At 41.3% G+C, this 27566-nt stretch overlaps 7 protein-coding genes across 7 annotated transcripts; 1 reads left to right on the top strand and 6 right to left on the bottom strand.

The window, feature by feature from the left end:
• Positions 1-1485: 1485 nt before the first annotated feature.
• GLAREA_11259 (NAD(P)-binding Rossmann-fold containing protein) lies at positions 1486-2679 on the bottom strand (the record flags this gene model as incomplete). Its single annotated transcript, XM_008079447.1, has 5 exons — positions 1486-1815; positions 1900-2082; positions 2133-2161; positions 2406-2611; positions 2663-2679. The coding sequence occupies 5 exons, from the start codon at positions 2677-2679 to the stop codon at positions 1486-1488; spliced, it is 765 nt and encodes a 254-aa protein (XP_008077638.1).
• Positions 2680-3337: 658 nt separating this feature from the next.
• Positions 3338-4952, bottom strand: GLAREA_11258 (uncharacterized protein; the record flags this gene model as incomplete). The annotated part of the gene is made up of 9 exons (XM_008079446.1): positions 3338-3427; positions 3481-3696; positions 3747-3778; positions 3830-4000; positions 4053-4143; positions 4201-4404; positions 4458-4472; positions 4526-4696; positions 4752-4952. 9 exons carry the CDS (start codon positions 4950-4952, stop codon positions 3338-3340), a joined length of 1191 nt encoding a protein of 396 aa, XP_008077637.1.
• Positions 4953-6681: 1729 nt separating this feature from the next.
• GLAREA_11257 (FMN-linked oxidoreductase) lies at positions 6682-7922 on the bottom strand (the record flags this gene model as incomplete). Its single annotated transcript, XM_008079445.1, has 3 exons — positions 6682-6811; positions 6863-7647; positions 7698-7922. 3 exons carry the CDS (start codon positions 7920-7922, stop codon positions 6682-6684), a joined length of 1140 nt encoding a protein of 379 aa, XP_008077636.1.
• Positions 7923-10006: 2084 nt separating this feature from the next.
• Positions 10007-11830, top strand: GLAREA_11256 (Cytochrome P450; the record flags this gene model as incomplete). Its single annotated transcript, XM_008079444.1, has 5 exons — positions 10007-10111; positions 10161-10993; positions 11041-11092; positions 11144-11355; positions 11410-11830. The coding sequence occupies 5 exons, from the start codon at positions 10007-10009 to the stop codon at positions 11828-11830; spliced, it is 1623 nt and encodes a 540-aa protein (XP_008077635.1).
• Positions 11831-12113: 283 nt separating this feature from the next.
• On the bottom strand, positions 12114-13778 carry GLAREA_11255 (FAD/NAD(P)-binding protein; the record flags this gene model as incomplete). Its single annotated transcript, XM_008079443.1, has 5 exons — positions 12114-12893; positions 12950-13096; positions 13148-13421; positions 13475-13600; positions 13654-13778. 5 exons carry the CDS (start codon positions 13776-13778, stop codon positions 12114-12116), a joined length of 1452 nt encoding a protein of 483 aa, XP_008077634.1.
• A 745-nt stretch (positions 13779-14523) lies between these two features.
• Positions 14524-16944, bottom strand: GLAREA_11254 (uncharacterized protein; the record flags this gene model as incomplete). The annotated part of the gene is made up of 2 exons (XM_008079442.1): positions 14524-16137; positions 16447-16944. The coding sequence occupies 2 exons, from the start codon at positions 16942-16944 to the stop codon at positions 14524-14526; spliced, it is 2112 nt and encodes a 703-aa protein (XP_008077633.1).
• Positions 16945-17682: 738 nt separating this feature from the next.
• Positions 17683-20519, bottom strand: GLAREA_11253 (ClpP/crotonase; the record flags this gene model as incomplete). The annotated part of the gene is made up of 3 exons (XM_008079441.1): positions 17683-19280; positions 19335-20324; positions 20378-20519. The coding sequence occupies 3 exons, from the start codon at positions 20517-20519 to the stop codon at positions 17683-17685; spliced, it is 2730 nt and encodes a 909-aa protein (XP_008077632.1).
• Between the last annotated feature and the right edge of the window lie 7047 nt (positions 20520-27566).

Raw genomic sequence — 27566 nt, 5'->3', positions numbered from 1 at the left:
GTAGTAAAATGAGTGGGATAGGAGGGGTTTCGTGATTGGATGAATGTTGACTATCGAACGTACAGATCGACTCCAAGGACAGAAGTGTTTTGAAGGTGAAGTCGGCTGAAATATCAGCCAGACTCGCGGTGAACAAAACAAGCGGTCGAAAATGATATATACGCAATTTAACTGACAAAACGTCGCACGTTCTGTCTAGAAACTTGACTGGATTAGATGAAGTAGACTTCCTTCTGAAATCTAAGCAGATCAAAAGTTTCTAGAGTCATAATATGGAGGACTCTGACCAAGAAACCAGTCAAAAGTGTACTAACACTTGTATCCTCCGCCGCGAGCCAGAAATAGTCTTCGCAAAAATATCTTATTCAACCATCGCATCAATAGGGTCCGTTTAATTGCCTCAACTTAGCAGCCTAGTTGTTGTTCTGCAACCCTATCGTCTGCTGCGAGAATTTAGGTTTGCATCGACGACGCGTCGCGACACAACTTTCTTCTCTCACACGTTCGATTGAGCGCAACAAAGCCAGTAGCCTACCTATCACCGAGCGAAGATCTACTAAGATCGACCTAGGCACTTGAAGAACTATAGACCACAATTGAGTCCACCCGTTGAAGGCCACAGTGATTCTCATATTGGTAGAGCAATTCCTTGTTGTACGGTAGCGCTGACTCTCTCATCGAGGGCTAGAGTGCACCTAGGAGACAGAGATCATTGTTATGACGACTAAAAAATAAAGGGCGCATTCTCAATATGTATAGAATATACCTACCTAGGTAGGTAGTGTTGTAGAAGCAAAGAAGGAGTTCGCCTTGGAGGAGTTCGATTGAAACCTGTACAGATCGGGCCGGGATCTCCGAAGCCCCGGTGCCGTCCCGTTTTCTTCCAGTCTTTCGCTCGCAATTACCTGAACTTCCACGCGTCAAAGTCAAACACGGAGTATATTGTCTCGCCGTCAGTGTTATCTCTCCTCGCGAGCAGTCCTTCAGCTACCTTTCTATCGAAATAGCCATTCGCATGCGATCAAAATCGCATCCGCCATATCGCCGATCGTATTGGGAGCGCCCATCACGCAACGCCTTTGTATTTCCTGGGCCTTTTTGAGGAGCTGCTGTCAGAAAGAAATGATTTCGCAGCTTATGGAAGGGGTGGGCGATTGGGATCAGAGGCCAGGAATGCCAGTTGCGACGACCGAAAGCTAGATGACCGCGAGTTGCCCTCGGACGAAACCACACAATCAACCCAAATCCCTACTTGATCGACACATACTTCACGAATCGCGGCAAGGCATCGACTTTGGTATTTCATCGTTCCGTTGGGAGCCGTGAGAATCATCAAAGAAGTCTTGGTCAACGAGCAACGGGTAGATGATAGATGGACATACGTGAAAAGGACATAGTCTGTTCTGGGCTGCATTCGGCGACGAGTAGGGAGGAAACTCTCTTCCTAAGTCCAACCGTGCACGGAGATATGATGGGACTATCAAGCTACGACGTCCTCTCATTTTCGAGGAATCTTCTGGATACTTCCTCTATCGTGTCCACGAACTCGACTTCTCTGGGCTCCCAGCCTACCATTAATGCTCGACTCGGTCGCACCCTCATGTTTACCCCACAACTAGCTGCTATATGCTTCGCCCACGACTGTGGATCATCGTTGTCGATAGCGCCACTTGCTTTGGCCGCTCCTGAAACGTCAATGATCGTGACGGTGTCGCTTTCGAGAACCCCGAGCCCTTTCAAGACATTTACCATCTGACTCGTCAGAGTGCGGAACGACATTTCTTGAGATGAGGCGAAGTAATATGCCTTGGGACCCTATATTTGATTGCCCTCAACCGCGGAGATTGAATCGAGAGCATATGATAGGAGCTTCGAGTAAAGAGGGGCCAGGTCTCGGACATGGACGTAGCCCATGACATTAGCTCCATTCGAAATGGTGAACCCGTTTCCTAAGGAACGAATCCCTTTCAGGTACTCAGGGAAGGTCAGCGGAAAGGGATGCTCAACGGAAGGGCTGAGCCCGTATACCATAACAGGCAAGACGATTGCGACGCTCACTCTGGGATGTGATGCGAATACCAGCTGCATGCTTGTTAGAGTAAAGTCACTTGTGAAGTACGGCATATGCGCACGTTGCCCTCATTCCTATGTGGGACATTGTCTGGCATAGAGGTGATTGTGTCGATGTCAGCTATGTCGTCCCAGATTCACTTCCCGGCGAAGGATCCGTCTGGTTCATCTCAAATCAATGCGGTACCTGAGGTGTGGATATAATGGCGTTTTGTTTCGTTATCTCCAAGGCGTTGAAGAATTGCTTTGATTCCTTTCTCCTGTGAAATGTCTGGACTAGTGTACTTGTTCGCCAATCAGTGTAACTATACTTTCATTCTCGTCTGTTGCCTTACTGATCACTATATCTGCCTCTTTGGCTGCATTTTTGACAACATCCGTAGTATGGAGGTTACCAATCAAAGTTTTCACGTTGGGATACTGAGTTTGAAGACGATCTGCTTTCTTCTGATCACGCAGTAGTGCTGAAATCTTGATCGTGGGAAACGTGCGAGTGACTTGCTCAAGTACTGCTCCTCCGATATGGCCAGTGGCCCCAATCCTACCAGTGGTCAGTTGTGTACGACTAAACTGAGCAACGAGTATCACTCACAACAAGAGTCTTGCCATTCTTTCAAGCCGTCTTATTGTTGTGTGTTATCACGCTTATAATCTTTTACGGCGACGATGTATGAATTAAAGATTGGTCACACGAATAAGTCTCATGAGATGAGGTTGCTGTGGACTAGATAAGTGGCAGTTCAGACACGAGATTTGGTTAATCAAATTGGCTTAATGTCGTGTAATATTCAAGTATACAGTGCCTTATTGGGCTCTATTTGAAATCTGCGAAGTAATAATTCCGTCAAAAGATTAGTGGGAAAGGTGACTGACACTTACTTTGTGCACCGCCGGGCGGGGCATCAAAACGGCTGGATGCATCCTCATTCAGTATTTCCAACGAAGAGCTGCCACAAAGTCCTACGGCTCATTATTGCTGGTCCGGAAATTGAGGTGCATGTTTGTAATACAGCGACCACCTACCCATATACATACTCCTTGGATTAGTAATGATATTTTCAACTTCTTGATAGGCACTACCAAATGCAACCGTTATCAACGTTTTGCTTACTGGCACACTTGCTGGGGGTTCTGGCTCTTTGGACAACGTTCTTCTCGGGAACTGAATATAAATATAAGTATGGATACAAAAAGGTTCTTCATCATCTGCTACCCAGATCTCCCCAAGTCTTGACTCTATCTACAGTTTCGCAAGGATAGCACGGCACTATGCCATGTGGGCTGCTTTTGGGGCTTCCTTCTTGACCTCAACAGCTGGTGCTGTAGCATTTGCAACCGGGGTTTCGACGACAGCTCCCTTCAAACTTGTTAGCATCTTTGGTGTTTCTACTGATTGAGGGTATTGCTTACCTCGGCTTTTGCTGGGTGTGCAGCTTTGGCTTCCTCAGCGACCTTTGCTTCCTCAGCGACCTTTGCTTCCTCAGCGGGCTTTGCTTCTTTGGCAGGTTTGGCATGCTCAGCTTTGGCTTCCTCGGCCACCTTTGCGTGCTCAGCCTTTGCTTCTTCAGCCAACTTTGCCTCTTCAGCTAACTTTGCCTCTTCAGCCAATTTTACTCCTTCAGCTGGCTAAGAAAGTGTTAGCTTTGATTCTCTCTTTCTGTTCGGGAAATTCTTACAGCGGCAACAGCAGCTTCTTCAATGCGAAATTCTTATTAGCACTACTCTAAAACTTAAAGATGTGGTTAGGGTAGAGACTTACCATCTGGGACGAAGACAGCGAACTCGCCGTTGAGATCAGCGACTGTCAAAGAAAGCTCATTCTCTTCAACCTCAAACTCAAGTTCGCCAACGTTCTCAACAACAAAAGCTTCACCTTCGAGCTTTCCAATTCTACCTAAGGAGAGATCGCCGGCAGCGATGACTTCAGCGTCTGGACGGCGTGTCAGTTATAGCCCATGGAGACTTTTGACTACGAAGCTTACTGGTAATATCCAATATGTAATCAATCTTCTGGAGGGTGATGCCTTGAGCGCCTTCGGTAAGCACGACTTTGTATGATTTGGGATCAAGGAACTATTACGGCACATCAGCGAGTGTCATTCAAAATGAACCGGGCGTTGTTTTGCACACCTTAAATCCTGCTGGAGCTGTCCCTGGGGTCTCGTTTTGGGTGACAGTTACATCGGTACCAGTGGCAGCTTGGAATTCGACCTCGAGTTTCCCGGTCGCTTCTGCGGTGAAAACAACGTCTGTCTTGATGTCATCACCATTCAGGGCAACTGCAACATCGAATGCGCCTTCGATTTCGACCTCGTTCTCTACGGCAACTTCGCCCTATTTTCGGTCAGACTTGTGTCATTATCAACTTTCTTTAAGTATTTACAAACCTCAGCAGCAGCACCCTAAAAACATGTCAGTATAGTCCTCATCCAACCGGGTCATAGAATTTGCTTACCTCTCCAGCAGCGGCCTCTTCCTTCTTTTTTGCCTCCTCGGCGAGTAAAGCAGCCTCCTCCTTCTTCTTCGCCTCTTCAGCGAGTAAAGCAGCTTCTTCCTTTTTCTTCGCCTCCTCGGCGAGTAGAGCGGCCTCCTGCTTTTTCTTGGCCTCTTCAGCTCCAGCGGCATCCTTAACGACCGTTAGCTAAGTCCAACATACACTCAATATTCCTTTCTTAACATACTCCTCCCTCCTGTACTGCGCCCTCATTAGCTGCAGCCCCGCCGCCTTTTAACAACGAAAGTGCTTGCTCGAGAACCGCAGTCAGAGATGCTGATAAGTCGCGCTCGGCAATTTCCCGTCTTTCGAAGCTATTGGGGGTGGTTGTAGGAAGCGCAAGAGCACCGGAGAGCAATGTGCCCATGACGACGGTTGAGAAACGCATATTTGTTGTGAAAAAGAACGAACTGGCTCTGCCAAGGCTCTGGAATAGATGCTGGTTGAAATGGTCGAAGAAAAGAATGTATAGGACCTGCCAGCGAAAAGAGTGGACCTGCCGAAGAAAGTATGTAAAGTAACCGAGAAAGAAGTTGTTGATGAAAAGAGGGAAACAAAATAAAGAAGAATCTCACTGGAGTTCTTATATCAATAGAAGATCACGCCAGATCTCCCTCGGCACCGTAAAGTATAGGGGAAGCCAAGAATATCGAGACGTAGCAGTAGTCGACCAGCCAGCAGGAAACGCCTATTGTTCCCCCGTCAAACGACAGTTGGAATAAAAATGCTAGGGTCAAGCCACCATCTAAAGGTCTTGTCGTCTATCATGTATATGCATCTCTGGCATTTCCAAGAGTCTAAGGAGCAACACCAAGACAACGCCATGTAGATATCCTATGCAAGATTGGCTGCAGTCTCGATGTCTCAAAATTCTGCTGTCACTCTGTAACCGTGATGGTGCCCAAGAAATATTGGCATCGATCAGTTGCGGCGTATAAGCTTAAGCTGCTTAACTCTTGGCTTTGGCATCTTGGCTCGCTCTCTTACGTTGGCCTTACAAAGCTTGACAACAACCGTTGAATTGCAGCGGAAGCAGGTTTATGAATGTAGTTCTAGCCCTTGGTTTATTCTAGAGTTATAGCCATTCGAGGAGACATCTTTCAAAATCTCCCGAAACTGTGCTCACATCTCGAATGGCAAAAATATAAGAACCAACACAGGCCCAATGCAAAGGAGCAAGAAATTTCGTTTTTTCAACTGCCAACTAAAGTTTTGCGGGGATGGGTCTCCGTCCAAGAGTACCAAGGTTTCGAGTGGGCCAAGAACTGCCATCCGTTCTCCGGCAAAAAAGACGAGACGGAATTGGCGTTCTGAAACGGGTGATCGGTGCAGGATTTTGGAACTGCGGGTGAGGCGTTAATTTACGTAGGGCCAAACATTCTGGGCCAATTGATGGACCGGAAAGCGATATCTCGTCAACACGTTGTGTTTGTCAGAGGTCTTCCAGATGCATCGCGCCTCTCACTTGCCGATGTTCTTACTGCTATATTTCTGCATATTCTCAATTTCGAGGGTGGGCTGGATGGTTCACGCCTCGAGGGATCGTGATGTTGGGTCCGCGAAACATATGGCAAACATGTCGTGCATTTCCGTGTTGTTTCGCCAGACCACGAGGTACTATTCGCAGTTCTCCCTGCTTCGAGAGTCACGATCGACCTACTCGGTCAACGCCGGCGAAATGCGACGCGAAATCTGGGCGGACAATCTCCAAATTTCTTGCGACGATGAACTGTCCCATGTACTGTAGACCTGTGGCCATGTGCCTCGTGGTATTTGAGAGGATTTATGAAGCTTCAATTTTGTTAAATCCTTTCGTGGAGCTCGACCGAGCTCCCTAATGTAAGGAGAGCTAGAGCAACACGGCAGCTGTTGCCTGGCTCAGAGTGCATGTTCCTAGTGTGGGAGATATCGATTCATAAACATCTCTGATTTATTCACATAATTCGTTATTACTACACATGAAGAGTCTTGTAGGATTTTAATCCGTTTCCTTTCCCACCCCCTTTTTTACACATTTATTGTTGCAGTTGGTATACTTTGTACTCAAGTAGGAATCTGAAATCAAGGATGTAGGATTTAATAGTTGTAGGATTTAATAGTTGAATGCTTGGATTATACTACGGTTTTTCTTCTTTCTTCTTCAACTCCTCCCAAGTGGGATAGTCAGTGTATCCCACTTCTCGTTTACTTGTTGGTCCGTAAAACTTCGCTCGGTTGTATTCGCTCAATGGCCAACCATTTTTTAATCTGCGAAAGTTAGTACAGCAAAAGTAGAAATAAGCAGAGTAAGCTTCATACCTTTCGACCAAATCAGGGTTACTGACGAACCACCTAGCAAATACGCAACCATCAACCCTGCCGCTTTCTACAGCACCCCAAACACTCTCAGCATTCCACAGACCGGCACTGATAACTGGAATATCCCCAAGAATATCCTTAAACCCACTGATATCAACCTTCCTCCCACCCCAGCCCTTCTCGAATACTTCATGGCCTACCAGCTCGTCGTTTCGGGCTTCGACAAAGTGAACATAACTGATCTTTGAGAAATCCGAACGAATCTCGCGACAAAGATGGCTCCAAGTCACCCATCGACTATCATCATTCATATCGTTGTAGATACCAAATGGGCTTAGCCGGATCGCGACATTGTTCTCCCCAATCTCATTTGCGACGGCCCGTAATAGCTCAAGTACAAACTTACATCTCTTTTGAGGAGATCCTCCATATTCATCTGTTCTTGTATTTACATTTGAATTCAGAAATTGCTCTATGAGATATCCGTTGCCACCATGGAGCTCGACGCCATCGAAGCCACTTTCAATTGATAGCTTCGCCGCGGTAACGTGATCCGCAATCGTCTTTTGGATGTGCGCAACAGTGAGCTCGATAGGCGGAAAGTCTCGATATAGCACACGCGAGGACTCTCCTGGCGGTGGATAGGGGTACTTTTCGTCAGTAGACCACGGTGTTGCTGAAGCGGAGACTGTGGGAAGACCTTGCATTTGAGGGATTGAACATCGTCCTTGATGAGTCAATTGGGCATATATGATACCTTTCTTGGCGTGAACAGCTTCAGTGACCTATAATATTCAGACAGGGCAACTTTATTCATGTAAGAATTCTCGCTTACCAGCTTCCATGCTGCTACGTGCTCAGGAAGCCACATTCCAGGAACACCAGGCATGGCACCAGACTCTTGACTGGGCAATATACTCTCGGTGATTATAAGACCACCCTCCGTAGCCCGTTGGCTGTAGTATTTTGCTACCAATTCGTCTACTACCCAAATTCTGTTTGGTTTTTCCGGTGTACTTTCGGCTAATGGAACCCCACGGTTTCTGGTCATTGGCGACATAATGACGCGATGTTTGAGTTCTATGTCTCCATATGCAATACGAAGCGAGGAGAATATCTTTGAGGAAGCCCCATTCGGAGCTCCTTCGCTAGCTATTGAGCCCATTTCCAGGAGTTACGTTGAAATTCGCTAACGATTTCTTTTTAATTGAAGAAGGCGAGATTCAAATGAACAAAGTAAATGAGCGAAACCACAAGAACTAATGATCAATATAAGTATGTCCAACACGCACTTTATCAAAAGAAACCATGATGTATCACAAGGAAAGTGGGATGTCGCTAAATGACGGATCTCCATCCCGCAGTCGGCATTATCGGAGCACGACATCTTTGGCAATTCTTAGCTGATGCCGACAGTGCAGAGATCTTTAGAAGTTTTCTGAGATCAAAGATAGAGATCTTATTGTTGCCGATAAGCGATGCTGCCGAAGGGTTCTTTTGGTTTCCAAAACACTCGAAGAGCCAAGAAGAAAATCTAGCTCCTTCTGAGACTACTGAGGAATGTCTAGAGTAGACTATTCTCACTGAAAGCTACCTAACGTAAACTTATTAGTTGAGGATTACCACCCGCCATGACGAATTTGGGGAGCATACATAATGTGCTTTCGGTGGGTTTAAGTTGATGATCGTTTGCTGGCAAAGAATCAAACATGAGCAAGTAAATGAACCATGAAATACATCAACCGCTTCACGTATTTGGAATGAGCTCAATACGCAAGTTCCACCACGGATTATGTTTAGGAGGTTCCCACGGTGGAACTGGAAAATAGCAATAAATGAAGCTTTTTTCAGCAACACAATCCGTCGAGACTCGGGCCTTTGTGGCACTCTTTTATACGCGATGTTAAGGCCGGACGATCAACACAACCCAGTATTATCTCGTAAGTAAGGCGATAGGCTTTTAATCGAGATAGTGCCGAACAACAGCGTCTCTATGGTGGTGGTTGTCGACTTGTCTGCGAGGTGTTGGAAAGTCGATCGGCATTGCACGTGACTGGTTTATGCACGTTCCACATCCAAACTTCATCTGGGAACTGTTGCTTCAAGACCTCGTTCCAGACACACATTTCCTAATTTACTCCAAACCCGCGAAGTTCTGCTGGCTTGTGTGTGTTTCTAGTTGCACATTCATCTTTCCCTCCTTCCAATTGCAATCTCATCTGCTTGCTAAACCTTATATAGCGACACCTCGGCATGGTTTCGTGTGCGATAATCCATGCCAAGTCAACCTATTACACACACGAATCTAAACGACAGCGAAAAACTTGAAACCCTAAGCTGTGTTGTCACTTCGTCCCTGCTATACGTCCTACTGTTATCCTACGCGATCCGGCGACGAAAATGGCGACTAATTATACGCTACATGATAATCCAAAACTCTGACAGCAGCTTATAGAACTTGAGATCCTTGTAGAGAAATGCAGTGGAAATTCGCAGATTCCAAGGTTTTTTAAAACTGAACAGGCTACGCATCAATACCAACAATGTTCATGGTCGGCTTTAGTGGGCCGCCTAGCTTGAGAAATCACATACTGGTGTTTCTCGTGGTTGAATAGATTTTGTGAACGATATGTGAAGGTAAAGGCCGAAATCCCTTATCTTCTCCTTGATCGAGTAGTACATACTGTAATGATGGTTCTATGACCCGGGCAACTGCTTCTATGGAAAAAAGACTTGGCCTTCAATAGGGGCATAACGGGCACGGGTCAAAATTCTTACACCACTGCCGTGCAACAGAGCACAAGGTCTTTAGCGCCTTAATCGACTCTGCCTCACTGGCGGCCATCGGTGCCCTCTCGCGCTTGTGACGAGGACAGACCTCGATAATAACGTCAAATTCATCTTGCTCCAGCACTCAATTTCTAATTTATACGACGTAGCAGGTAGCTGTCGGCTATTTGACAGGGACAGCGAGCCACTTCATGTGCTTTCGGGGCACAGTGCTAGTGCTGAGCCTCATTGCCCGAATATCCTGCATCCTCATTCAGCCGGTACGACACAACTTCGTCTGACGTTACCAAAAACAAAATATCTGTGAACTTCGCTCTTCTGTTTCTGTGTCATTCTTGGTAATACTGCGCAGTTATGGTTCTCGGAATGGTTGCGGGAGCTCTGTCCGCATTAGCCATCGCATTCATTCTCAACTTCTGTGTTAATTTCTACAATCATCGAAGATGGTTCAGAGGTTTGGTAGGTGAAGCTCTTTATTTTAAATACCAAATTCTGATCTTCAATCTAGCCTCAACCGCCCCACAGCTTCCTTTGGGGCCATTTGAAGATCATGGGTGAAGCAGCTGCAGCAGCACCCCCTGACTGTCACCCTCAGGTTTACCTAACGAGCATTGCGCAAAAGTACAAATTGAAAGGGGTTTTCTACATCGACTTATGGCCAATTTCAACTCCAATGGTTGTATTAATCGATCCCGCTGTTATGACTCAAGTTCAAGTCACACAAGTTCTGCCAATGCATCCCATGTCCGAAGATTTCATGAAGCCTATTGTTGGACCCGACAACATCGCTTCGAGTAATGGAGCTGTATGGAAACTGGTGCACAATAGTATAACCCCAGCATTCTCTTGGTCACATATTAGAAACCTCTCGGCGGTCGTGATTGATGAGTGTGACACTTTTCGATCACGTCTCGATATGTTAGCCGAGACAGAGAAGACCTTCTCCATGGAAACTGTTGGATCGCAACTCATTTTCGATGTTATCGCTAGGATAGTCTATAGTTTCTCTCTGAACGCGCAAGGAACCGGCAGTCAAGACCTCGAAGATCTTAGGGGTATGGTCAAGCTTGCTCATGTTCAGCTATCGTGGAATCCAATCGCAAAATTCAAAGCGATTTTTTCAAGAAGAGCTCTTCATAGACGGCTAGGAGTCTCTGTCAGCACTCAAATTCAACAACGCCTGAAAGTCTTGACGGATGATCAAATCGTTCCTCACCGGAAGAATCCTCATTCGATTCTAGACTTGATGTTGAGAGAACACTTAGAACAAGAAGATTTAGTTGGAAACAAGAAAAATTCAACAGAACTGTCTCCGGAGTACATGAAAATACTCATCACCAAGTGAGGATGGCGCTTTCCATAATTAATATTTGCTAATGTCTTGATAGTATCAAAGCGCTGTTGCTCGGAGGCCAAGGCACAACCTCGGATACTCTTTGCGTATGTTCTGTTCTTCCTACTGAACGTGCTGCATCTGCTAATTTGAAGTAGTACATATACATGCTTCTTTCAAAATCACCAGAAGTAGTAGCAAAGCTCCGAGAGGAGCACACACGCGTCTTTGCCCCCTCCTTCAACGAAACAATCGACATACTTCAGACGAAGCCATCAAAACTCGATGAGCTGGATTATACCACAGCTGTGATTCGAGAAACTCTTCGACTGTTCCCCATAGGTTTTGGCGTAAGACAAGCGGCGGACGGGTAAGCAACATGATATGTGTTTGATGGTACTGAGGAAGACTGATAGTTTCGTAGAGCGACTGTAGCCTGGAACTCGACCAAATATCCAATAGACAATGGCATCGCCGTGGTTTCTAACGCCCACTCTCTTCATTACGATCCCGAATATTTCCCGTCAGCCTCGACCTTCAACCCAGAGAGATTTATAGATCCAGCTACTGCTGTGCATGCGAAAAACAACATGTGGACTTTCTATCGCGGCCCACGGGCCTGTCTAGGTCAAAATCTTGCAGTCGATGAACTGAGAATCATCTTGTTAGAGACAATCAGAGACTACGAGTTTGAATGTGTTAATTTGCAGCCGAACGAGAAACAGAAAGTTGCATGGTCAGATTTGGATGAGACTTTTGGGGACATTTGTTTCCAGAAAATCGGGTTAGGTGCTCAGGTGAGAGATGGAATGATCATGAGAGTGAAGAAAGTCGGGACAAATTGATATCTAAGTGCTCATGTCTTCCATTTTCATAATGCTGATGATCCTGCTTTCTCCCAATTCAAAAGCCAGGACTCCGCTTAAGGTGTCAATGGTATGGCAGGGCATGGGCTCAAATTGGTAAATAGCGAAGAATAAATCTTACAAAATCAAGTACTCGACATATCCGAACGCAAAAAACCTTCCTCCTGCATTCTGCAAACCGAAATAAGACCGAAACAACTTCCAATAAATGAATCGTACTCCAAAATAAGCGGAGTAAAACAACATGCTGTCTGGTTTGCTCTTAGCACGCAGGCAAAATGATCGGTGTACTCTCAATCAACTTTGACGCTTCGAAGAGAAATTTAAATCGCTCCTCCTGCGCAGCTTTAGCCTTATGCCAGATCTCGGTATGCCCACCAATCCGTTCGCCCTCTCCTTGATTAACCCACACCAACAGCTCATCCACATATTCCGCATCTTTACCTCGGAGGTTATGGAACTTCTTCCCAAGCCCCTTACTCTCCACTCGTGCCACGTATTCTCTCCTCATCTCCTCCTGTGTTGGCAATTTCGCTCTGCCGCTGAACGCCGCAGCCACAGCCATCGCTTGGAACTCGAATAACGTAAATGTAGCGGTGAAATAGGGGACGCCGACGAAAGCGAGGGTGGGATCGGGGATGTAGAATATGTCTTTGTGAAGATTGTGAATCATAGTTCCATCTGTTACTAAGATTGTATCGGATGCGACTGATGGATCCGTTGTGTCGGAGTGAAGGTTCGGAAGGAAGGGAAGCGTAATGTGGTAACCTGTGCACACAACTACTGCATCGATGTTGCATAGGGATTGACCAGACTTTAGTTTGATGGTTGAAGGTATTGGTTTGTTCTTCCCATCATCGGTTTTAAGATTGGCTGTCGAGAACGAATCTATCTCGCCAATTCGTGAGGCATTAGGAGGTAGAAGACTGGTTGGAAGGTCGAAAAGTCCATCGCGAGCGCTTTGGTATACCTTATTCGCGTGTGCACCAATTTCACGAGCAATATCTGTGGAGGATGTACCAGCTCCTATTAACAGTACATTCTGCATCTCAAACATTAGTAGCCAACTCATTACAACTCAGCGATGGGCTAGTCTACCTTTCCTTTGAAACCGTCTGGTTTTCGATAGGCTTTGCTATGCGAAATACGATTGGGCCATTGCTTCTTCCATTCACTGAGGCCAGGTATGTCAGGGACGCGTGGAGCATGATAATGTCCGGAAGCGATCGAAACGAAATCGAAAGTCTGGTAGAGGATTAAGGCGTGTTTCCTGACCGCAGAAGACAAATCACTTACGAGAGTTTTGTCTTCAAACCTGTATTCTCCCTTGGTGTCACCTTTCTTGAGTAGCCGATAAGTCAAATTCCACTCCAAATCTTTCTTCTCTAGTGTTGTCACTGAAGCTCCATAGATTGTCAAGTCTTCTACGCCTGTATGTCTTGACGTATCTTGAATATACTCTTTGATGACTTGGTTGTTTACAAAATCCTCGGTTCCTTCCGGCCAAGCATTGAGCGTTGTTCGTAGTAAGGGTGTTGTTACATTGTTTGTTAATCCTTCGTAGCATGGGCTTTTTTTTTCTGGTTAAGTATTGGAATTCATAGAACTCGCGACTGGACATACCTCGTAGGAGCATGGAGTAGCTCTAGATCAGGAGTCTCCTGAGCTGCGCTATAAGTATACTCCTCTCCTTTAGATGCTTCAATAGATGGGTATGTTGGTTCCAGCGGAAGACGCTCGTCATAGACCCTACAGTTCAAACCAAATCAGTAGCTGAGTATGAGACGAATGGATATACCAACCACACTCCACCAGATACTTTAGCTCTTTCAAATACGGTCACACTAAAACCGGCGTTTTTAAGATGTGCCGCTGTCACGATCCCGCTGATTCCAGCTCCAATTATTGCAACTTTTCTTTGCGACATGCTGTGTTGTTTTTCTGAACAACACTAAGACAACTAAACTTATATATATGAAAAGGCTGTCTTCAAACATAGAGCAAAAAGCCAGTATCAACATGTCGTTACAAATCTCCGACCCCCATCTTCCAATGATGAATATTTGGCGGGTTACAAGATAGTGTCAACCCCCCACTAAATACTCGATGTCGCGATATATGCATCATATTATGACTTCCAAAAAACGTGATTTCTCCCCAACCAAGTGCCGAGATCGTCGAAACCTAGCACGAAATAGCCTTTGGCGGCGCGGGGATAGCAAGAACATTATAAAGCAAGCTAAACAATAGCGTCGGAATGGCGGATAGCTATTTGTGGCTTAAATACAATGTCCAAAAGGTGTGAAAGTGGCGATTTTATTCTTCATTATGCCATGGATTTATTTCTGCTTACTCCGTGGAAGATTGCTTCATGTGACGCCTTTTTCTTGTCGTATTACTCATGGAAAAATAGCAATTGCACAACGTACCAACATCATTGTATGCTGCACGTTGGGCTCATGTACAAGCTTCTGTTAAGGTTCGCCTAGTCAACCTTACCGTAGCTTCCATTTACCGCATTGGCTCTAGTGTTCTAGCCCGTCATCTATCTGCCGAACAAATCCAGTTCTTTGACCACAAAGTAATTCAGTCCACAGCAAGTCCATATACTATCAATTAATTTCATTTTTCTTGTGTATCAACAAATCTAGCTTTGTATTGAGTTTGCATTCTCATATAAGTGTGAGACTTTCAATCGCGTTGCCAGCTCCTGACTTAGGCACCAACTCACCATTCATTACCCCATAAATATATGCTTCACCAACAAGTTCCCACTTCCCAGCATCTACTTTTCTCAGTATCATTGGCGCAGCAGCGCCAGCTAAGATCCAAACCTGATCATCTGGACGTATAGATTCAGCAGCAATACCAAGGTGGTTTTCTCTCGTTCGAAACATTCTTCTTCCCACATATGCTGAAAGAAAGCTCGATTTTATTTGCTCGATCGTAATATCCATAATCTTCGGTAAATGTTCTCCTAATTCTATGATATTTTCCATTTCTTCCCAGCTGGAGACCACTGAAATACCGTCTCGAGATGAGAGATCCAAAATTAGAGACTGCGTTCGCGCATGAGCATTTTCTAGAGCAGAGACGCCTCTGCTTGCATTGACGTAGTCTGAATCTGTGTCCGTATCGAAAAAAGGTGTTTGCAGAGTCCTCATCACGTCCTTCGTTTGCCACAGATGGTATGTGAAAAGTAATGGAAATGCCTCGAGGGCTTCGGATCCTGCTGCTTTGTTGCGAAATGTGTCCTTGATCAGTGCCCGCCAGAACTCTTCGCGACACCTCTCTCGAGAATTATGATCTGGGCAAGTGTCCAAAGCCTTCAGGAATAGTTCGAGCACAGTGTGCATTGAATGATTGTCGCTGATTTCTACTTCGGTGGCTGCATATTCAACAACACGGTCGAAGTGAAATCCCTTGACATTCAATTCGCGATCTTCCCCCGCAATATTTTTAAGCTCTACCCAATCTAGACCCTGGCTTGCGTTCCAACGCTGAGATTCCTTCTCTGGTCTCGGAATTCCTTGCAATGGATGCATCACAGGTCGAACACTATAATCCGGAACCCATGATGGCAAACTCTTCAGCTTGCGTGTTGAACGGTCTTCCACAAGCGAAAGTAAATTTATATCCCCCTGCTCTCTCATCGAGACGATTGAAGCTTTAGTGTATGCGTCTTCCACTTTCATGCCTACTTCTTTAGATAACCACTCCACGGCAGTCATTTCCTTTACTCTCGGACCAGGGTTCCACATTCCTCGTACAGCAAAGACTCTGTCTTCTGGCATTGTGGCATTGAATTGTCGACTCGATGCCAATAATCTCTCTAAATCTAGCTCTTTCTGTCCTCGAATAACATCATCAAATATTGCTAAATTGCTAATAGAATTTCCAATATACCGTGTTATTGTAGCGTCGCCATTGACAGTTTTCTCCACTTGCTGATTTAGGAGTTCGTCAAGTCTTGACTCTTTCATCGTTCTAATTGCAGCAATGATGGAAGCCCATAATAGCGTATGTGATGCCACAAATACTATTAGATTTTTAGCTGCCCAAGTCTCTTGAACTACCCAAATTCGGCTGAACCAGTTGCGAAGAATGAAAGCAGCAAAAGCTTGCCATTCCCACGATTCGATATATCTGATATTGAGGCTTTTGTAAATTTCCACTTCAAAGATGTCATCGTATGGGAACTCTCCATATAGTTTATCCTGGGGAACAGAAGCTAGCAGGTGTAACACTTCAAGTGCAGTCTCCAACTCCGGGTCATTTGGGCCTAACTGAACGCCGAAAATGTCAGCTTTGTGGTCTCGAAAGCTTTTCAAGAAGGGGTATTCGTGAGACTTATCACGCCAGCTCCCAGTGCATAAAGTAAGTTTCAGAACCCCCTGACCACCAAAAAAAAGCTTCAAAAGCGCGTTATGTAATACACTAATTGGAGAAATTCATGATGTCTTATCAAGCAAACTGAGTGTACATCGAGTTCTAATTGCCGATTATCTTATCATCGGAGAAACCAGGAAGATAGTCCTGAGTTCAAGTCGCTTGAATATGAGTTGAAGAAATTAGGAAGATCAATAAACACTTACCCAAACGACAACACTTAAAGACTTCGAATAAATATCCCTCATCATATTAACCTGGTGGGCCTGTTCTACCGGATCGCGTTGATTGATACAAACCGCATCAATCCAAATCCCACTCTGCTTCTCGTACCCATGTTCATGCCCACTCGGCGACCTATGTTTATTCCGACACAGTCTTTTAAGCGCTTCATACAAGTTCTCGGCAATACCGATACGCATGTCTTCGTCCTCAGGGGCATTGTGATTATTAAGCGAAATCTCATATTTAGGGAGTCCGTTGATCTCGCGTTGCTCTTCGGGAGGCCAGAACTTTTGGTATAGTGGATCGCCCCAGGTGTAGGATAGACAGTCGTAGAGAGGTGAGTCGTCTAGATTCACTATCTCCAGGGTGCAGGAGAGTGGTTCGGTGGGCGTGGAGTCTATGCGAAGGAGGCGGATGCATTGTGCTGTTGGTAAAGGATTATACCGATAAAGCTTTTCTGGTGGGATGATGAAAGCCATTTTAGGTGAGAAACATGTGTTTGAATTTAAATGTCAGGTCTTCGACTTGATATTTTAAAGAACACTCGTCGAAGGATGCAGTGATGCTTTTTGTCGGGGGCTGGAAACTCTGATTGCGGTAAGCTGTAACCTGGAGCTGCATGTAAGCACAACGTCAGTGACAAGGTCGCGCTGAACGAAGTAACTGGAAGTCGAGGCATGGCTTTCCCTCGATTCTTTTGAATTAAATAAAACTCGTTGAACTCTGCTGTATCAGATATGGGTTCTTACACCAACCCAGTTGAGATATTATTTGAGTTACTGCTTTCATTGTTTGGTCGCCACGAGGCTTACCCGAGGTGTGTCTCAATGAAAACGTGGCTTTCTTTGATTTGTCTGATTGGTTCAGATATTATATCCGATTTTGTTACCCAACAAAGCAATTCTTTGTTGATCTTGTCTCCGCCAGGCTCCAATCGTTCCAACTAATCATTGTAGACAATAACAATCAAACCTAACTTTTTCTCCCGCTGGTGCTGTTTCGCGGGATATCAATTAGTAGAATCTTCCCCGCTAGCCATCCTTTGCGGAAGACATGATTTTCAAGTGAGCAACATTGTTTTCATCTTTTGCTTCAGTACATAGATTAAGTGATATCGCTTTTAACTTTCCAAGTATAGCAGTGGTATATCCAACAAAACATTAGAGTCTCTTTCATCGCCACAACAAATACGGATAACTACCTACCTCCCATTTAAATTAAGCTCCCTTCTTTAATCTACTAACAGAAGGACCCGTTCTAATCTGACCCGGAACCTGGGCAGAACAAGCACCACCAGCCGGCGGCAAGCAAACCCCAGGAACAGCCGTCCTACCTCCGCCGCCACCAAAAGCAATGGCGTTCTTACTACTCTGTGTCACACAGTTTCCAGGAGTTCCACAAATCTTTTGATCAGACCTACACGTCCCTCCAGTTCGAGCTAGGGTCTGGCAAACGCCATTGATGTTACTACATTTCAGAACGCAAAACTGTCCAGAGCCCTTCTTCCCAGAAGCAAGACAAGTCGTTATTGACGCGCAGAGAGTTCCTGGTATGGCATTTGCGCAGTCCGCAGTACTTTGACAAGGAATGGGCGCAGCTTTTGCCGTTGCAGGAGTAAAGTCTTCGAGTCCGTCGTTGGAATGAGTGAGAAACGCGAGAGATGACGTGTTGGTTAAGTGTGCAGTGATGTTTGAGATCTCGACAGCTCCAAGATTGACTGAAGGCGATGGGCCCTCAAAGTCGGGTTTATTTGTTCCCGTCGTTGCGAACCCTGTGGACCCCAGAACGCAAAGAGAGTTGCTATTCCAGATTGCATCGGCGGCATGTTGCCACAGTGCCGTATAATTATAAAAGGTCTTTGGAGTGTACCAAATTCTACAGTCCGCAGCCTGATATTCAAACTGTAAAGGAATCGTCTCATCTTTTCGTACTTGATCACGCAAATTGATGCTGGCGAATGTAACATATACATCGAGTGCCTGTGTTCGGTTCGGTAAGAGGTCGAAAATCTCCTCGTCTGTGAAGTTCGCGGATTGATAGATTCTTTGAGCAAAATCTATATTAGCGTCTAACTCAGCAGTTGACTGAAATTCAGCCCCACGATTTCCACTTGGTGCTTGCATTGGACCATTGTTAGGTCGACCACCTGCAGCCACAACCTTAACACCTCCTTCATGGCGCATCATTTCCATGAAGATGGCGCAGGCAGACGAACACACACCATCTGAGAGCATGATGATATCTTCCGCCGCATACGGAGGGACTTGGCTTGGAGCAGGATTTGATCCGTATCCAAAAACAGTAAAATTACCATCGTCGATGTCGACCGCCGCTGTATCGAATACTGTGTTTGATAGATTATAGCGTTGAACAGATGTGAACTTGTCTCCATTCAAAGTGTGCGGTCCGAAGAACTCATCCCAGTCTGTGAACGTCCGGCCCGTTTCGGCATTGAGGCGTGGAGTAGACACCCATTCGTCTGTGATCAACGTATCAAAGTCATCGCTGTCGAGGTCTGTTTCCTCGAAATATGCTGTTACTGCATTGCCTATGGCATACGCAGCATCGGTCGCTCGCAATCGTGAGCCAATAAAAGGGTCAATGTTAGGGAAGAAATGCTTAAAGGCAGCTATTGCAAGAAGAGTCATGCCACCGGTATTGGACTGCAAGTCAATAACAATCTTCTTAATTCCAATGCTACGGCTTTTGGAAAGGAATTCCTCAATAGTAGAATCAAAGAGCCCAATGCTATCGTCATCCGCGTCGAAGCTGGGAATACTCAATACGCCAACTGATGTGTTGTTCAAGAAATAACCTAGCAACCAAGTTAGACCCAAACATGTAGACTAGGGACATGAGGTATACTGACCTGATATGTAGCCAGCCCCAAAAGTCCCCAGATCAGCCTGTGCTACGTCGGGACACTCAGGGTATGCAGCATTGGACCAGGAGTTGGTACACAATGGTGTTGGGGTGCTATCAGATGTTGAGGCAGTCAATGTTGAGTCAGAGGTTGTTGTGGGTTCTACTGTGGACGAAGAAGTCTCGTCTACTTCTTGTGCAGTGGCATTGATGTTGTTGTTGTTAATCAGGTCTTCGTCGAAGGAAGCAGGCAGCACGCCGAGGACGAAGAGATTATAAAAATCACCTCCAGTTTCCAGAGGTCCCGTGTTTCCTTGTGTATTGTAAATAGCGATAAAGTCATCTGAGATAATAGTCCCATTCTCTAATGTGAAAGTGATAGTATCGCCGGGGTAGAAGGTTGTTCCACCACCGAACACGGTGAAGGTTCCCTGAATGTCCAAAGCGGCACTTCTCATCAACTGATTCCAATCTGCATGTGGGTCGACCATCCCGATAGAATTTTTCGACGCATACTTGGTGAGATAAGTCTCAGCAGGCTCGCCATTGATTAGGACAATTGGTGAAGGTCGGTAGTCCTCGAAAAAATTGCTATCATCCACGTGGGTGGTCAAGTAAACTTTAGGTGTCTGGACCCCATCAATCGAGAGCGACACGATATCGTAAGGACTTGCAAAGTTGAAAACAGCAAGAATTCCAGCAACTAGGCTGATATGGCCATCATGAGTAGCGTACACAAGTGTTTGAAGGGCAGCTTCGAACTCGTATTGATTTGGGAACAGTCCACTTTCGATAGCACTCTGCACCTCATCTAAACCTTGAATTAAATCCACCGCTGGTTGCTGATAACTCGGTGGAGGAGTTTTGAGATAAATCAGTGTACTCTGAAATTGTAAAGTATATCTGTAGTAATCTAGAAAACGGCTGGCAATAGCGGGATTGAAAGGCACACTTGTGAGGCATTCATAAGCGATGCTTGCGCTGAAGAAGCTGCTGTCTAAAATATTGTCAGATTGGTCTTCGAGTAGTGTGTTGAAAGATCCTACATACTTTGGTTGTTGACAATAGACCCGCAAGCTCTAGAAAGTGCAGGAGCTGGTGGACTGTCTGTTGATGCTGGCAGCGCGAGACACAATCCTGACAACAGAGCGCTTGGCAGCGACAACAGTCGCAAATATTTAGATAACGCCATGCCCACTGCTCGAATCCGTGGAATGAATGACTGAAGAAAAAAGAAAGATGCAACAAGAAGCGATTGTACGACGGGTTTTGATAACCAGAAGGCGAGATCAAATAGACGCTGCGACAACAATACCTTGAGAAGTGCATGGCGCTGACAGTTGATGGCGGCCAAAAGCCTCAGCCGCAAACCAAATTACGAGGGAGCCTCTTGATTCGCTAGTTTTCCAGAACCGAAAGGGAAAGATGACACACGCGTGAGATCTCACCTGCAGAATTTTAAGATTGTCCATCCATTCTCGTCACCGTTTGCTGAGCCTCAATTCGGTTGACTATCCCGAAGACCAATCAATTCCGGAGACTATACCTTGGTGACTCGAAGGATCAGATTGTTCTCATCCTTACCCCCACCGCACGTGGCTTTTGTCTTTTGATTTGTGAGAAATATAGAGTTAGGTTTAAGGTTTTCTAAGTACTCGGAATAGATCTCGAGGGCATTATAGGGTAGGGGGGCCGTCCTCGATTTTTCCTCGATATTTTGAAAGTTACAGTAGGTAGACTTAAGTCTATATATACTCTAAAATAGCGGAACATTACCTCTATTACTATATAACTTATAAATAAAATAATAATAAATAGTCTATTAAGTTTAAATAAAAGTTTAATCTCTATTTATTATTATTAAGAGATTTATATAATAATATAAGTTTGTAGATATTAAAGTAGAGGTATATAGTAGTATATATTTAGTATTTTATTAAGTTTTACTAGATTTAATATAAAGAATATAAAAAGATAAGAAGTATATATATATAGAAAGAACTACTAGCTATATATTTAAGATTTTAACTTAATAGATCTAAATTATATCTAGTTCTAGTAGTTTTAAGTTTTTTCTAAACTAGACTCTAAACCTCTTTACTATATAAGTATATAATAGTATACTATTATATTACTTTCTCTTTAAAGTAAAAGCTTACTTTAAGCTTTTTAAAGAGTTATTATATTAGGTTATAAGGTATAGGTATATAGATATAAAGTAAGGAGAATAGCGGTAATTATTATAGTCGTTAGACTTAAGGTTCGAATATAAAAGACTTAAATTACTTAAAGAAAGAAGCTATCTACTTAGAACTAAAGAACCCTTATATAGTAGAAACCTTAACTCTAGAAGATTCTATTTATTAGAAATTAACTAGTTACTATTATTAATATTAATAAGAATATTAGTAATATTCTTATTCTAGAATATTCGCTTAGAAATAAACTTTACTACCTTAGTAATATATCTTTCTAGAATATTCTATACTTACTATAGACTCTTTATAAGTACTATAGTATAATATAAGTATTTATTACCTAATACTTATACGCCCTCTTAATAACTACTTATATTATTTAGTTATTTTAAAGTATCTTAGATATCTTATTTTCTTAGATATCTTATTTTTCTTAAATATTAGAAAACCTTAGTTTTCTTAGTTTTATTAAATCTTATAACTAAGGTATTTAAGATATTTCTTAAATTTAACTTTATCTAAAGGCTTAGTAAATCCGTCTACCTTTTAATTCTTAGTAGGTATATAGATTAAGTCTATTATACCTTCTAATATAATATTTCTTATATAGTAGTATTTAACCGCTATATATTTAGTACGTTCGTAGTATATAGAATTATACCCTAATAATAAAGTACTATTATTATCGGTATATAAAGAGAACTTATTTTATTTATAAAAACCTAGTTCTTTAACTAAGACTATTATATATATAGCTTCTTTAGAGGTAGTATTTATAGCTATATACTCGGCCTCGGTAGTACTTTAAGCTACTATAGACTATAATTTAGATTTCTAGCTTATAGGCCCTTCGCCTAAGTAAAATATATACCCGGTAGTAGATTTAGAGGTATATATATCTCCGGCGTAGTTAGAATTATAATAGCTACTAAGATAAGAATTAGATTTAGTATAAGTTATACTATAATCTATAGTACCTTTTAAGTATCTTAGTATTTTCTTAATAGCGGTAAAGTATTCTTTACTAGGATTACTAGTAAATCTAGCTAGTTTAATAGTAGAATAAGCTATAACTAGTCTAGTACCTAGTACTATATATAATAGGCTACCTATAATACCTTGAAATAGCTTAGTATCTTCTTTAGTAGCTATTTCGGTATTTAGAATTATTTTTAACTTAGAATCTATAGGTATATATATAGAGTAATAATTAGCTATATTATATTTATCTAATACCTTAGATATATATTTACTTTAACTTAGTTTTAAGGTATTCTTAGTACAAATAATATCGATTTCTAAGTAATCCTTAATTTTACCTAGTTCTTTAATAGTAAAGTGTTTTTTAATACTATTAATAAGGTCTTATATATCGTCTTTATTAGGTCCGATTATAGCTAAGTCGTCTACGTATATATAAATATATATATTTATATTACTATTAGTAAATATATAAGATTTAGTTTTTAAGGGTTTATAACTAAATTCTCTTAGTTTATCTACTAAGGTAAAGTACTAGATTCTAGCCGATTATTTTAAGCCGTATAAAGCTTTATTTAATAGTAAATACTTAGCTTTACTATTATCTATATTAGAATCTAGTTTAATATATTCTAGACCTAATAGTAAGGTTAAATATAGTTTATTTATATCTATATTACCTTATATAAAGGCTAAAACTATATCTATTTTATAGATATAGTAGTTATTATATAGAGCTATAGTAAATAGTATTTTCTACGCTATTTGCTTAATAACTACTACTAAGAGTCTATATAGTCTTAACTATAGATTTACTTAAAACCTTTAGCTACGAATCTAGCTTTAAACTCTATAGTATTTTTACTATTATCTTCTTTTAGCTTATAAACCTATCTAGTCTTAATAGGTTTAATATTGTAATTACTAGTAGTTATAATATTCTAAGTATTACTATTATTTAAGGTATTAAGCTTATTTTGTATAGCTTTAATCTATAGTAATTTATAAGGATTATTACTACTTATAGCCTCTTTATAAGATTTAGACTCTAAAATAATAGTATCCTTAGTTTTAGAAATAATAACTTTATTACTATATTACGACTAAGGTACTATCTCTAAGGGGATTCTATAGCGGGAGCTAAGAGCCTTCGGGACGGTATTACGTAGAGAACCGAAGAGTATATAATAGAGCCCTAGGGCCTTCCCCGGGCTCCTCTAGGTCTAGTAGGCCCGACGGGTCCTTATAGTAGAAGGGATCTAGAGATCTAGAGAATAAAGGTTCTATATAATAATTATAATTTCCTTAGATAGGAGCTTTATACTTAACTTACTATAGTAATAGTATATTATCTATTTAACTTACTCTTATTATAACGAATATACCTCCGAGTATATAACCTAATAATCTTATATATACTTACTTATATACTAACTCGACGAAACCTCTATCTATAGTATATAGAAGAACTAAATCGTTATACTTTAAGTACCTATTCTAAGTATACCTCGATTATTAATAATAGCTTTATCTAGTAAGAAGACTACTCTACTACCTAATAAAAGTCTAACTACTAGTTATACCGACCTTACGCCTACTACTAACTCTACCTAGAGAAGCGGTAAGGAGGCCGACGATATTAGTATACTAGACGATAATAGAAGGAATATTATAGTTAAAAATATAGTACTACTTAAGGTAGTACTCTCTAAACGATATTTAGAAAACCGTTCTAAACTCGAGACCTTTCTACTTTAGGCCGAATTATACTTTACCTTTAATAAAGACTAGTTTAGCTCGGAGAAGTATAAGGTTCTCTAGGCTACGTCGTACCTTAAGGGCCTAGCTTACCTTTAGATCTAACTCTTTTTAAGAGACTATTTTAAATATAACGACTAACTAGCTAGTATAATAATAGTAACTTAGAAGATCTTTAGAAATTTTAGGAGTTTTAAGGTAGAAATACGACGAATATTTAGAGATATTAATACTAAGAGAATAGTAGTACGTAAGCTATTAGCTCTTACCTAAATAGGCTCGGTAATATAATATACTACTAAGTTCTAACGTTATAGAAATAAGACTAGATAGAATACTATAGTACTACTTAAGATCTTCTAGAGAGAATTAAAGGTCTACCTTAAAGAAGAACTAGTATACTAAGAAAGGGTTTACTATAATATAGTAACTATAATAGAGAAAGTAGTTAAGATAAATAACCGCCTTTATAAATTTAGAAAAAAATATAGGAAGTTAGATTACTACTATAAGAGGTACTATAAGTAATATAGTAATACTAGGTAATTAAACGTAGCTTTTAAGAAAACCTTATAATAGAGATAGCTCTCTAATAAAAAAAGATAACGACGTTAAGAGAAGAGACTTTATTATAAGTATAGATAATCTAGTTACCTAGCTAGCTTCTACTATAAGGAAAACTATAAAGGCCTAGAGAAGTAGCTTAATACTATACGCTAGTTAGCTATAATATACTATATAGCTCGAACTATACTAATATTAGTATACTCTAGTACTAATACCTTACCTTCTTATAAGGAAACTCGAGATAATATATAACTATTAGTAAACTAGGCCTATTACCTAGAGGACAGCTATTACCCTATAGCCGACCCCGAGAATAGCGACTTATTATATTCTAAGTAAGGAGAGGTTAAACTAGAACTAGGAGAATATTAGTACTTTAATAAGGTTACTATAGAAGAGAATCTTTAGAAAATACGTTATAAATACTACTTTATAGTAACTAATTAGACTATTAAGAATAATCCCGAGACTAGTACCCGCTATAAGGTTATATACGTCGATACTAAAAGAATAGTATTTATTTAGTAAAGTATAAATAAAATAACTACCGAGTTATTAGGCCTATTAATATAGCTACCTTAGCTAGCGGACTTACTCGAACCTAGAGATATCTAGAAAATTATTAGCTAATATTCTAGAAGACGACTATAGAAATAAGCCTTCTTCGTAGAAGGGTAGGTGTTTATTTTTACCTAATAAGAAGCCTCGATACCTAATATAAATACTCTACGTATAGGTACGCCCTACTAGCTAAAAGCCTAGGAATCTCGTTACCGAGTTTAGGTTAACTTAGTAAAGGACGTAGAAGTTATAGAGTTTCTCTTAAACCTATATAAGATTTATATAACTAATAGTTAGAGATAAATTATAGTAGAAATAAAAATTCGTAGTAAGAAAATTCGAGTTATACTAGACTTAGAGGCTACTAGGAATTTTATCTTACCTAATATAGTAAGGGAATTAAATATTTCTATTATAAGTATAAGACTATATATACTCTAACTAGTAGATAGGACTAATACTAACTATAATAAGAGAGTAGTAGACCGAGCTACGGTCTCCTCTAAACTATCCTCTCTAGATAGATATAAAGTAGATATCTAATTCGATATTTTAAATATAGAGAACTATAAGGCTATTTTAGAAATACTCTAGTTCCGAGAATATAACCCGGAGATAGACTAGTATACTAATATAGTAACTTATAAGAGATATACCTACGAGGGTTCGTAGCAACTAGAAGGCCGGAGAGAGGTTAGCGCTACCTCCTCTAAAGCGCCTAGATACCTTAAGAGAACCGAGAGTTTTCTATAGAATACTAGTAAAAGTATAGAAAAATAAATATCTATATAGTATTAGAAGTATAAGAAGTTATTTAAAAACCTAGAAGACTTTTAAGCCTTACCCGAATACTAACTATAGAACTACGAAATTAATTTTAAAGAAGAATTAAAATACTTTTTAGAAACCTTAAGGCGCTACTATTTCGACACTACTAGGACGCTAGAGGAATATATTAAAATAGTACTTAAGAAAGGATAGATTAGAGAATCTAAATTACTAATAGTATTAAATATACTAGTTATTATAAAGTTAGACGATAATAATAGAAGGCCTTATATTAACCTCTAACGAGTTAATAATATTACTATCGCTAATAAATATCTATTACCTAACGCCTAGTACTTATAGGACAAGCTAGCTAAGGCTAAGATATTTACAAAAGTAGACTAGCGGAACGCCTTTAACTTAATATAGATTAAGAAGGGTAAAGAATAGAAGTTTACTTTCCTAGTACTATCTAGACTCTATAAACCTTTAGTTATACTATTTAGGGCGAAAAATACGCCGGTAATATACTAAAGGTAGAATAATAATATCTTACGAGAATACCTTAGTAAGTTTATTATTTACTACCTTAATAACCTCCTTATCTACTTAGAGAATAAAGAGAAGTATAAAGAATACGTCTAGTTAGTCCTAGAAGTCTTAGTAAAGGTAGACTTTAGGTTAAAACTAAGTAAAGGCGAGTTTAGAGTTTAGAGAATAACGTTTCTTAGTTATATTATTAAACCTAGTAAAATAAGTATTAAACTAGAGAAAATCTAACGAGTCGCGAATTAGCCGGAATTAACCTATATTAAAGACGTCTAATCGTTTCTTAGTTTTAGTAACTTTTACTAATAGTTTATTAAGAGATACTCTAATATAGCTACTCTACTAATACAACTTACGCGGAAAGACGTATTATTTATTATAGAAGAACCTAAGAAAGCCGCCTTCTAGTAGCTAAAAGATAGGTTTACTAGTAATCTAGTAATAAGAAGTTTTAATAAAGATAAGCTAAGTAGAATTAAGACCGATACCTTAGATACTACTATTAGTACTATCTACCTATAACTAGATAAATCCGGAAAGTAGTACTCTATTACCTATTACTCCGAGAAGTATTTACTAGCTAAATAGAACTATAATATATATAAGAAGAAACTTATAGCTATAGTTAAATCGTTAAAATATTAGAAAATCTACCTCCTAGGAGCTAGATACCCGGTTAAGGTCTATATAGACTATAAGAATCTACGTACGTTTCTTACTTTAAAGAAACTAGATAACTAGAGAATAGTAAGATAGGCCGAGGAGCTCGCCTACTACGACCTTATTATTAAATATATCGCTAGAAAAGATAACTCTAGAGCTAATACTCTAAGTTAACCGCCTAGATATAAGGATAA

This window comes from Glarea lozoyensis (assembly GCF_000409485.1).
Source record: "Glarea lozoyensis ATCC 20868 chromosome Unknown GLAREA11, whole genome shotgun sequence".
Lineage (NCBI taxonomy): Eukaryota > Fungi > Ascomycota > Leotiomycetes > Helotiales > Helotiaceae > Glarea > Glarea lozoyensis.
The sequence above is the reverse complement of the archived record's forward strand: the minus strand, read 5'-3'. Positions and strand labels throughout refer to the sequence as shown.